The 12,864-nt window shown below is 41.1% G+C and overlaps 1 protein-coding gene across 2 annotated transcripts in view; it reads right to left on the bottom strand.

Annotated features, from left to right (window-relative positions):
* Positions 1–12,864, bottom strand: part of Taf5 (TATA-box binding protein associated factor 5) — a 19,775-nt gene extending 6,911 nt beyond the window's left edge. The window contains exons 1-6 of one of the 2 annotated variants that reach the window (XM_029569635.1): positions 11,737–12,864; positions 7,440–7,677; positions 3,978–4,293; positions 2,954–3,117; positions 2,715–2,850; positions 1,022–1,142 (exon numbers count right to left, since the gene is read on the bottom strand). In XM_029569635.1, the coding sequence (XP_029425495.1) occupies positions 1,022–1,142; positions 2,715–2,850; positions 2,954–3,117; positions 3,978–4,293; positions 7,440–7,677; positions 11,737–12,295 (1,534 nt within the window). In that variant the 5' untranslated portion in view covers positions 12,296–12,864. Of the gene's footprint in view, positions 1–821; positions 943–1,021; positions 1,143–2,714; positions 2,851–2,953; positions 3,118–3,977; positions 4,294–7,439; positions 7,678–11,736 lie in introns of both variants that reach the window. The other variant, XM_008845679.3, reaches the window with a different exon arrangement.

Genomic DNA, 12,864 nt, shown 5'->3' with positions numbered 1-12,864 from the left:
TGTAGCCACAGTTAGCCTTAAACTCACAGAGATCTGCCTGCCTCTGCCTCCTGAGTGCTGGGATTAAAGGCATGCACCACTTTTAAATTCTGGCCTAATCCATTTATTCTGTAGATGAAAAAACAGAATTAACTGTTGCCACCCCAAAGTCTCTCATTATTGGGAATGCTGTCTCTTTATCCTTTGCTTGGTTTTTGTCCCCGTCTTAAATTACACAGGCTGGCCTCAAATTCATTCTGTAGCTCAGGCAGTTCCTGAATTCTTTTTTAAAAAATTTAGTGTGTGGCCAGACATGGTGGTGCACGCTTTTGAGCCCAGCACTTGGGAGGCAGAGGCAAGTGGATCTCTGTGAGTTCAAGGCCAGCCTGATCTACATAGTGAGTTCCAGGGTAGCTGATGCTACAGGGAGACCCTGTCTCAAAAAAAAAAGACCAAAAAAAAATTTTAGTGTGTACGTGTTGTGCGTATGAGCATGTACATGCCACAGTGTATTGTCAGAGGACAATTTTCAGGAGTCAGCTCTCTCTCCTTCCACCATGTGGGTCACAGGGATGTAACTCAGGTCATCATCCTTGGAGACAGGGACTTATTAACCCACTGAGCCATCTCACCTCTCCAGTCCTTCAATTCTCAATTCTCCTGTCCCAGTTTCCTAAGGAGTTGGGAATCATAGACCTGTGCTATCAGGTCCAGCTGGGAATGTTACCTTGAATTAAAGTGAAATAATTCTACAGAAATCACAACCTCCCATCCATAGTCCATGGAATCAAAATTGGTAAGAGACTGATTTCAAATTTACACCAACAAGTCTTCTCAGTTACCTGATGCTTGTTTGACACTACGAAGCTTTTTGGGTGTCACAGACCATACTCTGACAGTTGAATCTGCAAAACCTCCAACAATCAGACTAGAATCATCAGTGACATCCACTGCAGTAAGGCCCTGCCAATGAAAAAAAAATTTTTATCAAAATTGGTAAGAGACTGATTTCAAATTTACACCAACAAGTCTTCTCAGTTACCTGATGCTTGTTTGACACTACGAAGCTTTTTGGGTGTCACAGACCATACTCTGACAGTTGAAGCTGCAAAACCCCCAACAATCAGACTAGAATCATCAGTGACATCCACTGCAGTAAGGCCCTGCCAATGAAAAAAAAATTTTTTTAAATTATATTAAATAATATTGGGGTAGAGGAAAAATTACAATTACATCCTAGAGAATTCATAATGGGTATTTTTCCCATATAAAATATCATTTGAGAAAATATTCTTCAAAAAACCCACCATCTGAAGGCACAGGCACACATCTGAAAACCATGTTATCACCTGTTGTTTCTGTTTGGTTTTGTTTTTCTTTGTCTTAGCTATAATTTTAATATATTTATCTCATTTACTCCAGTAGTATTTCATGAACACAATTCTTTACTAAATTCTTAATACTAAATCTTCCCATTCAGGGCAGCGATGTACATACATTGTCTTCTATATAACAACACTGAAAGGATTAAAAAAATAATCCCAACTGTATATGAACTGAGGCTTGAGTTAATTTCAAAGGTTATAAATCTGTCAACAAAATACTTTCCTTCTCTCTGACAAGTTAATTTATCTTGGTTAACATTACAGAGATTAACTCCAGACAAGAAGAAAAATCTACAATAACAAATACTATCTCATCTTGAATCACTTGTTTTTTGCCCTCCATATTTTGTGTGCATAATAGGAATTAAATGTCAATTATTTCTGTACTTTACTAAATACATTCCCAGTAACCTATTATATAAAGAGTCAATAGATAAATTTAGAATTAATTTAAAATGTCAGTCATATTAATAGTTAAGTTCAAGAAATTAATCAGATAAACACCCTCAAAGGCTATCAGAATTCTAATCAAGCCAACAAGCCTCAAGGATAAGCAAGATTAAAGCCTTTGAAAGTTGCTAAAGGGCTTTTAAACTTAGACTTCTATCCTTGCTGTATCGATTCTCTTCCTTTGTTTTTGGGTTTTTTTTTGATACAGAATCTCTCTGTAGCCTTAGCTATCCTGGAACTCACTATGTAGACCAGGCTGGCCTTGAACTCACAGAGATCCACCTGCCTCTGCCTCCCAAGTGCTGGGACTACAGGCACGCGCCACCACGCCCAGCTGGGTTGTTTTTTTTTTTTTTAATTTTATTATTTTTATTTTATGTGTATGCATGTATTGCCTTCGTGTAGGTAAGCGCACCCTGTCGTGCAGTGCCCACAGGATGTCAGAAGAAGCTGTCGGATCCCCTGGAACTGGAGTTATAAGTGCTGGGATTAAAGGCGTGTGCCACCACACCTGGCTTCCTTTTTTTTTAAATTAAATAATACCAAAAGTTTGTGCTGGAGAGATGGCTCAGAGGTTAAGGGCACTGGGCTGCTCTTGCAGAGGACCCTGAGTTCAATTCCCGGCACCCACATGATGGCTAACAACTATCCATAACTCCAGTTCCAAAGGAATATACTGTATGTCGGGCAGTGCATGACATGGGTACACTCACACACATGCAGGTAATATGCATGTGAAATAAAAATAATAGAATATTAAGAAAAATAGTAATACAAAGAGTTTAAACAAATTTCCATTTTACTTAATACATTTAACTTTCTCTGTAACTTTCTCTATAACTTTGCTATATCATTTTATAGGACTGCCCAGGCAGAAATCTGTTCAATTATTTTACTAACCTGGTAAGCATTAAGGAATGTATAAAAACAAATAGAAGGTAAACAGTCTGGTCCAAGGCGCACTCGTTTGGTGGTTTCTTTCATATTCATTATTTTATCCATTTTGTCTGAATCTTTCAACTCTGGAAGAGGGATCCTATGAGAGAAAACAGGGTCAAGAGCACTCTGAATATTAATAAACTCCAACCTTCTGTTAACATCTTTCACTTCCACATAATTTCCTGAAGTTTCTTCCCCACCTGTTTTGAGGTGGGGCATTAGGATCTTGTTTTTTGCTTTTAGATCCAATACTATCCTTTTTAGGCTTCTTCTTTTTAGGTTTTCCTTCTTCATTTTCTCCTTCTTCATCCTCATCATCCAAAGGCACCTCAATTTCTGGTTCTTTTAATAAACCAAAAAATACCTACAAGTATAAAGAACATTTGAAAATTAATTGTTCATTAATAATAAACCCTTTGCAAATTTTGACACTATCAATGACAATTACAATATAATTTATACTGTGAAGCAGGATATCTGCTTAAGCAATAGCAATTTACTCCTTTTCCTTAATAACAGAACCCCAATTTTATTAGACCAGAAATGTGCTTGGTTAAATCATTTCTGATCTCAGGCTCTCTTGCAAATGATCACATAACATAATTCTGACCAACTGATAGATATGGAAGTATGCTGCATACTGCTTTAATTAAAAATTAAACTAAGCTGGGCATGATGGCATATGCCTTTAATCCCAGCATTCAGGAAGCAGAGGCAGGAGGACCTCTGTGAGTTCTAGGCCAGTCAGGACTACACAGTGAGACCCTGTCTCAAATAAACAAATAAATAAACACCCATTTGTTTTCCCAATAAAAAGAGAGACTTGGCAGGCCTTTTGTTCTGCCCCTTATTCCTTCCTGGAACACAGCTGCAATGCTAGATGTAGTCATTTGTGAGCACAAAAAAGAGAGCCACATTCTAAAGATGGAGGACCAGAAACCAGAGGCCAGCACTGTGCATGTATTATGTCAGGCCTGGAAAGCCTCTGAAATTCACTTCAAATGAGGAAAATCCCCTTCCTTGTTTCTGTGACAGTAGTCAAGAGTTCTATGAAATGCAACCATTCCCAAAGCCTCACATATATTATTAGTAAGCCTAGAACATATTTTAAATAGAATGTAAATTATTCCCAAGCTACCTGTAAGAAAAATGTATAAATTAGGTAAGTGGAAATGCTACTATTTTTCATAATCTATATTATAGTTCATAAGTTAATTCCCATACCTTTGATTTGTTTGCCTCTCGTTTAGCCTCTCCTGCCAAACTTCCCACCATCGCATCTATCTGTTGCTTACTACGCGGCATCCCATCAAAGATGTCAATGTAGAGGTGCTCCTGAACTATGTTCCATATCTGATTGTTGTGTTTTTCCTGAAGATGCCTCTTCAAGAGTTGGTATGAGTCACGGGAAATACGCAGAACAAATTTACTTGTTCGAAAGTCCAACATGGTTTCATTCCCTTTCATGTGTTCCTTTTTGGTAAGACTAGATAATACTCGTAGGTCATCCTGGTAATAACATTCCTGATCTCCATGGAACCTGTTTTAGTGATTTTTAAAAAGTCATTTTTCAATGTAATATTAAGGGAATCTATCCTTTCCCCCGTATATTTATAAACCATCCCCAAATAATGTCAAAGTAAAAATCTAAACAATCCCGACCTAAGCTGTAGGATCATTTGAAATGATATATTTCAAAATGATAATTTCTGAATTTACCCTTAAAATGAACAATTTCTTTAATGAAATGCACCATAAACATTTCAAGAGAAGATTCTGAAATAAAACATAGTGAATGAAATAATTCATTTGAGTGAAACATAAGACCCTTCATTGGTAGGTATTTCTTTTGAATATCATCTTTGGTAGCAGATAAAAAATGTTGGAACCCTTGCCCTATTGAATTTTATGCTTTCTTAAAATACCACTTTTAAAAACTTTATTATAGAAAATTTCAAACATATAAAATTAGAAAGTAGGACTTTAGTGTGCCTATCACAGCCTCAAAAATAACCAGTACATGGATTCTTAGAGGCTCAAACATTTTAATGATTTCCTATATTAAGACATATTTATTAAATACCAGTATTTTAATATTGAATAAAGAACAAATATTGGTACCAATGAGCACTTCCATTTTCACTATCACCAAAGGTAGTTAAATAAGGCCTCTGCCTTGGTTACAACTTAGAAATTTAATTATACTTTTGATTTTACAAGTCCTAGATTTTTTTTTGCAACAGGGTCTTACTATGTAGTCCTGGCTGGCCTGGAACTCACCATGTACAACAGGCTTGGCCTCAAACTTAGAGATCTGCCTGAGTACTGGGACTAAAGGTGTGCGCCACCACGCCCAACCTAAGTCTAAGCATTTTTACCCTAATTTGGGCACAGGGTCCTCACAGACTGTTTATAACAGGGAAACAGAGAACGTTCTATGATGCCCCAGCTTTCTACATGGGAAGATGGCTATACTACAAGACTAGAAAAGCAAGTGTTGTTTTTTTTTGTTTGTTTGTTTGATGGCAATGCTGTAGAAGAAACTAGCTTCTAGTGTAGTTTTGTTGGCAGCCTTCTTAGAAAGGAAACTTTGCTACAGAACAGTTTGCTTTTTGTATTTTCAATTAGGACTCCTAGTATAATGAATGAATACAATGGCATAAAGAGGTCTGCTGTTCCCCTAATGATTATCTGTGTTATCTGACAAGTTCTGGCTTCAAGTTCTATGGCTCCCACTGAAGAGCTCTCATTCAAACACTTCAACACTGCCTCCCAAACACTGCTTTCCCTTGGCATCTATAACACCGCACCTACCTGGATTTCCTGCTGCTTCTCTATCCTTTCTTTTTATATATCTTGATCTTTGAATGTTGGAACTCAAAGCTTAGCCCTCTTATTTTATGCTCTCCTTTAGACAATTCCATCCATATTCATCAATATTACACATAATCCTAATTTATTAGGTTCTAGTTCCTCCTCTCCTCCAAGCTGTTATGGTGGGGAATGGAGGGTAGAGGCAGGTTGTAGGGGAACAGTGACTATTGGCTAACCAGTTTTGCAGGTTATTGGTTCTCAATGAGAGTAACATCTCCTAAATGAGTCAAATGCATATTTGAATTAGAACTAAAGATTATCCCCCTACCTGATATACTAAGTCCTCTTCTAGGATTTTCTGTCAGTGAAGGTCATCCTTATTGAGATGGCAGACAAGAAACCTGGGTTAAACCTGCCATTAATGATACCTCATCTTCATATCCAACTTATCAAGTGTCAAATCAGTGTCTACTTCTTTTCACCTCCACTAGCATATCCCTGCTTCTCAACAGCAATGCTATTAATATATTGTGCAGAATGATTCTTTGCCAAGTAGGACTATCTGTACATTCTATAACATGTAGTATCCTTCCTTGCTCCTCCCTACCATTTATCAAGGCAACCAAAAAATGCCTCCACAAATTTGCAAATGGCCTAAGGGAAGGAGGAATATCATCCCCATTAAGAACCACTTTATAACCCTGGTCAACCAATAGTCCTTCTGTTCCCCACCATCTGTTTGCCCCCTTGTGTAAAGGTCCTTTTAAAATGCATACTCAGAGTAGGGTGTGGTGGCCCATGCCTGTAATCCTAGCACTCAGGAGACAAAATCAGGCAGATCCCTAGGAATTCGAGGCCATCCTGGTCTACATAGCAGGTTCCAGGCCAGCCAGGGTTACAAAGTGAGATCCTGTTTGAAGAAAGGGGAAAAAAAAAAAAAAAGTATAGAAATTTAATAATAAAAAGATCTTCTAATCACCAATCACTGTCTCCAAAGCCCATTTTTCCTTTCTTCCTCTATAACAGAACACCTAAATTATTAGACAGGGACAGATACCTATGGAAAGACTGAATTTCCTACCTTTGTATCTAGGGACGGCCAGTGACTGAAAAGTTAGAAAAAAAAAAAGTGTATATATCTTCCAGGAGGAATGTGTGCCCTCCTTGCTGACTAGAACACTGACATAACATCTTAGAGCTTGAAGGCAGTCTTGAGCCACAGTGAAAGTTACATGACAAGGATGGTGGACTGAGGGAGCCTAAATCCCTGATAATCATGGATTCACCATATCAGTTCCGAACTTCCTAATAAACTTTCGTTATATTTAAGCATGTTTTGATTTTCAGTCACTTTCAGTCTACTCTTAACATAATGTCCTATCACTCTTAGAATAAAGGCAAAAATAAAGTTTTATTTATACCATTATTGAGTTTGCAATGACTCTCAAACAAATCTAATTTTATCCAATACAACTCCCTATTATCCTTATGACAGAGAATATGGTCCAGACCCACTCAATTCCCCACTGCATGTTGTACCACACCCAACTCTACTCCACTCCGGGCTATAGCTGCTGTGAGCTTCTTTCAGACTCTAACTACCATAACCACTCCTCCCACAGATCTTTCAGACAAGCTTCTGCTTCTCTGAATCGTTACTTCCTACCCATTCTTCAGCCCTCATTTCAAATCTTGCTTCCTCTGGGAAACTTCTTTGACATTTTAACTAGATCAAACTCCCCCCATGTTAGGTTCATATAGCCCAAGGCACCTCTCCTTCACAAAGTTCTGATTTGCAATCTTACATTTGTGTGGTTACAGATGTGTGTGTATACATACAAATATAAATAAAATACGTTAAAATTCACATACTTCTCAAAGAATGATTTTGCTTCATTTTCATGTTGATTATAAACTAGTTCCAAGTACATGTGTACAAACAGAGGATAAAAGAGTTGAGATAATTCTGCTCGATGGCAGTCCAGAGAACATTCAATGAAGTGTTTCAGTCCACTATAGTATTCTTCATACATTGTGGGGTCTCCTTGTTGGTTGTAGGCCGACAAGACAGCACTGACATCTGGCTGGTCTTCCACAGCTACATTTCCAACTGTTTAAAAAAGGAATAACAACATTTAAGAAAATGATCTGATATGTACCACATGACGATGGTGGTTTTGCTCAGGCCCAGAGGTAAGCTATTTCTCATTTGTCCTTTTGCTCTTAACTTCTCTTCTCCAACACAATCACATCTTTTATTTCTTCATTTGTATTACATGTACTTATAGTGTATATGTGTATGGGCACACATCTGCCATAGCATGCATGTGGAGGTCAGGGGAATAGTTTTAAGTGTCAATAATTCTCTCCTTCTAAAATAGGGGTTCCAGAGATAGACCTGAGTTTGTGAGGCTTTGTAAGCGCCTTTACCTACTGAGCCATCTTTCCAGTCCACAATCACAAAATGTTTAAATGGAATTTAGCCCTTCAATTTATTCACATCTTAAATTTTCAAATCAACAACAAAGTGTATGTGCAGGGTTGGGAATGCGTCTCAGTGGTTGGGAGTTGCCTAGCATGCACAAGGCTCTGGGTTCAACCCCCCCTCCCCCAGTACCACAAAAAAAAAAAGGTATGTGCAAATCAAACAATTATATTACTTTCTCAAGGCTTAGTGCAAGTAGTACACACCAAGCTATGTTCTAGAATAATTTTCCTAACTCTCTGAGCTACTCAAGTACTTTGTATCATTCCTGTAACATTTCCTATAGTGTTCAACCTTCACATGTGCACATTAATCACCTCACATAAAATAGCAGCATTTTAAGGGTAGAAAGAAACATTTGTTCTATCTCCAGAAATATAAATGACTACAAGTCAAGTGTATAGACTTAGAGCATTGAGCAATTTCTATAACCACCAATTCCAAGTAGAAAGCCTGTATTTATTTGTAATATAACAATACAAAACAGTAATGCTTTTGTCAATCAAACCAGAATTCAGATGTTGGAATTTTTGGTAAAATGAAATTATGTTATACTCTTTTATGTGTTTTTTGATATTTAATTTTTTTTTTCGGTCTTTTTGAGACAGGGTCTCCCTGTAGTCCCAGCTGACCTGAACTCACTATGTAGACCAGGCTGGCCTTGAACTCACAAAGATCTGCCTGCCTCTGCCTCCCAAGTGCTGGGACCAAAGGCATGAACCACCATGCCCAACCGATATTTAATTTTTATTTTACGTTCATCAGTGTATTGCCTATATGTATATAAGTGCACCTGTGTCATGTAGTGCCTGTGGCGGTCAGAAGGGGGTGTCAGATCCCCTGGAACTGGAGTTACAGACAGTTGTTAGCTACCATGTGGGTGCTGGGAACTGAACCTGGGTCTTCTCCAAGAGCAGCCAGTGCTCTTAACCACTGAGACATCTTTCAAGCCCCCAGGCTGGTTTTGACCTGGAAATCCTCCTGATATTTATTTATTTATTTATTTATTTATTTTTATCTATTTTTTGGTCTTTTTGAGACAGGGTCTCCTTGTAGCCCCAGCTGTCCTGGAACTCACTATGTAGACCAGGCTGGCCTTGAACTCACAAAGATCCGCCTGCCTCTGCCTCCCAAGTGCTGGGATTAAAGGCGTGCGCCACCGCGCCCAGCTATTTTTATTTTTTAATTATTTAATATGTATATGAGAATGTGAACATGAGTGCAGGGCCCAGAGAGGTAAAAGAGGACACTGGATTCCCTGGAGCTGGAGTTACATGTGGTTGTAAGCCACCATGTGGGTGCTAGGAACCAAACTCAGGTCCTCTGCAAGAGCAGCAGTGCTCCTAACCTCTGAGCCATCTCTCAAGCCCTCATGTGTTTTTTTTTTAGTAGTTATACATACACTTCACTGCAAAAATTATAATTAAGTTATAAGTCTGTGGTCGCTCTTCCTCCTTTTTAGTTTTTCAAATATCTGAAAATAAGTTGTTCTCCAACAGATGAGCAGTATTAGGAAACTAATATAATAACAATACAATTCATTTTACAAAATTCAGCATGCAGAAAAGATCCTTCTTAGTCACATTTTTCACACACTTCTGCTCTCTCTCTCTCTCTCTCTCTCTCTCTCTCTCTCTCTCTCTCTCTCCTCTTTCCTGCTATAGTCTCAGTATACTGCTCAGGCTGGCCTCATAGTAATTCTCCTACATCAACATCCCAAGTGCTGAGATTTTAGACTTTACAAACTTCTACTTATGTATTAGAGCTGTGTTTAAATGTCACTTCTAACAATGCTGCAAAGATTATGTCTCATAGACACAGTTTAATGTGGCTAGAGCCACCAAACTGTAAAATTTCATTATTTACTGATCTCTTTTGAGAATTTACATTAGGTATGAGGGTTTTTTGTTTTTGTCTTTTTGAGACAGGGTCTCCCTGTAGTCCCACTGACCTGAACTCACTATGTAGACCAGGCTGGCCTTGAACTCACAGAGATCCGCCTGCCTCTGCCTCCCTAGTGCTGGGATTAAAGGCGTGTGCCACCAAGCCTGGCAGGTATGAGGTTTAAAAAAAATTTTTTTTTTAATTTATTTTATGTGCATGTATGTAAGTGCACCTGTGTCATACAAAGCCCATGGAGGCCAGAAATAAGCATCAGATCCCCTAGAACTGGGTATGTTATAGATGGTTGTTAGCCACCATGTAGATGCTGGGTCCTCTGCAACCAGTGCTCTTAACTGCTGAGCCATCTCTCCAGCCCAAGGTATGAGTTAAAGTTTTTAATATTGTGTGTGTGTTCGTTTGTGCTTGTGTGTGTGCTCCTGTGTAAGTAGTGTGTGTTGGTCAGAGGATAACTTTTGGGAGTTAATTCTCCCCTTCCACCCTTCTACCTTGTAGGTTTCAGGGATCTAACTCGGGTCAAGCACGGCAGCAAATGCCTTTACCCAATAAACGGTAATTGCCAAGTATCAGTTTTACTGAATCATTTTGTGACAACAGTTTCTGGAAGAACGGTGAAGATTAGAAAGCAATTATCAGGTATGGATCCAGAGGCATAAACTCTTTCAGTACTGGGCTTTTTTTTTTTTTTTTTTGGTCTTTTTGAGACAGGGTCTCCTTGTAGCCCCAGCTGTCCTGGAACTCACTATGTAGACCAGGCTGGTCTTGAACTCACAAAGATCCTCCTGCCTCTGCCTCCCAAGTGCTGGGATTAAAGGTGAGTACTAGGCATTTTACATGTTATATTTTAGCCTCATAATAATCTACTTAACACAGAGGAAAAAAACTCAACCTTAGAAAAAGTGATTATAGTAGGCATCACATAAAAGTAACAGAGACAAAAAGGTCTGCCCCGCATCTTTTTATAGGGGTTTCTCGCTCTCTCTTTTTTTTTTTTTTTTTTTGGTATTTTTGTGACAAGGTCTCCCTGTGGCCCCAGCTGGCCTGAACTGGCTACATATACCATGCCAGCCCCAAACTCACAGAGATCCGCCTGCCTGTGCCTCCCGGGTGCTGGGATTAGAAGCATGTGTCACCACACCCGACCAGTTAGTTTTCAAAGGTTACCATACATCAGTACTCCTTAGAAACCCTTATGGCAGATTCCCAAGACAGTCTAAGCCTGAAGTGATGTCGAGGAATTTGCATCCTCCAAAAAACATTTATCACTGGTGGTACTTAGGCCCAAATTTTGAGAAATACTCGCTATACTATTAGTGCTCCATCACTCTCTGGCTCTGTGGTCCCAAAGCAAGCCTGTCGACTTTGCTCAAGAAGTCTGTTTTCTCATCTCTAAAACAGACCAGAATAGTGGAAACTGAAAACTCAAGATACCAAAGTAAGTACGATAGTATGGAAGTGTAACAATGTTGTCCGTGTTCACGTGAACCTAGCGATAGCTCAAAAGTCCAAACAGGAGGAAAGACACCGAAAAGCCCAAGCCCCGACCCCCACCTTGTGCGCGCCCCTCTTCCCCGCACCTCCCTCTGCTCCACAGCTCTGCTCAGCCTCTGGCTGGAACTGACAGCTCAGAAGAGGGTTTGACTGCGCAGCCGGCTCACCAGAGAAAGGGGCGGGCCCAGGAAATTCAAAACAAGCCCGCAGAGGTGCAGGCCTGCCAGCCCCTGCCTTCCCGGCTCACTCCCCTTCGTGCCGGCGCTCCTTCCCCGGGACCCTGAGACTCACCTTTCCCCGGAGCTGCAGGACCTGAGGATGAGCCCGAGAATGCCGTGGTCACCGAAGCGCCTGTGCCCGGAGCGTCCAGGGCCGCAGAGCCGGGAGTCGCAGCAGTGACCCGGCTGAGAAGCGCGCTAGCCGCCTCCGCGCCGGCCCCGTCCACTTCTCCCGGAGCTCCGGAGCCCGCCACTGCCTCCTCCAGCAGCCGGGCCTCACGGCGCAGCGCCTCTTCGGCCTCGCGGAGGTTGCTCTGCCGTAGGAACTGCAGCACAGCCAGCAGAGTCTGTCGGTCGTGGGAAGCGCCGGCCTCGGCCGCAGCGCCGGACACCGGAGCCGCCCCCGCCGGGGCAGCAGCGGAGACAGCCACCACCGGCTTGGGGGTCCCGCCATCCCCGCCGGCCGCCGCTCCCGCCGCCACATTCCCGCTGCCGCCGTTGGGGCCGTTGTTGGGAGTGGCGCCGCTCCCCTCGCCTGTGCCGTCGCCTGCCTGAGGAGGTAGCAGCGTCGGCGGTCCCTCAGGCTCTAGCTTGACCGCCACCTCCGTCTGCTCCTCCGCCAGCGCCGCCATCTTGCGGCTGAGCCACCTCGCGCCGTCAAGCGTGACTGCGTTTTCGCCACATGGAGGGCGGGGAGGAACGTTTCGCGACAGCTCTGGCAGGTCATTTACGGCAGGAGGAGGAGCGAGCCGGGAGAAAAGGAATGCGAAAGAGCTTCTTTCAAAAATGAGCGAAAGGCAGCAGGAAGTGGGAGTTGGTTGCCGTCTCTATTACTCTTGCCTGATAATTACTGTTTATTGCAGGCGAGCTGTTATTCGTGCATTGACATAGACGTTTTACTTTATATAGCTTCCTTCCATTCAATGATTTTATAAGGTGCTAATCCCTGGAGTCTGTACAGATGGCTTAACCGAAAACCAGAGGTTAAAAATCTTGCCAAAATCACACAAGGAGGAAGAATGTCAAAATTCAAGTCTAGGTATTTCCTTCAAAAACACGTATCATTTGCCAGAGAGAGGCTGCTGAGTTACTGGTAATGTTTTCTAATACTGTGAACTAGATCGTGGTTACTTTTTATTTAGCTTTTTATGCTTCTAAAAACCTAGCTTTGTGAACTTTACAACATATATTTCAATAAAAA

The sequence above is a fragment of the Nannospalax galili genome, unplaced genomic scaffold (genome assembly GCF_000622305.1).
Source record: "Nannospalax galili isolate Female #2095 unplaced genomic scaffold, S.galili_v1.0 scaffold161, whole genome shotgun sequence".
NCBI classification, from domain to species: domain Eukaryota; kingdom Metazoa; phylum Chordata; class Mammalia; order Rodentia; family Spalacidae; genus Nannospalax; species Nannospalax galili.
Note: the sequence above shows the minus strand (reverse complement) of the source record. Positions and strands in the feature narration are given on the sequence as shown.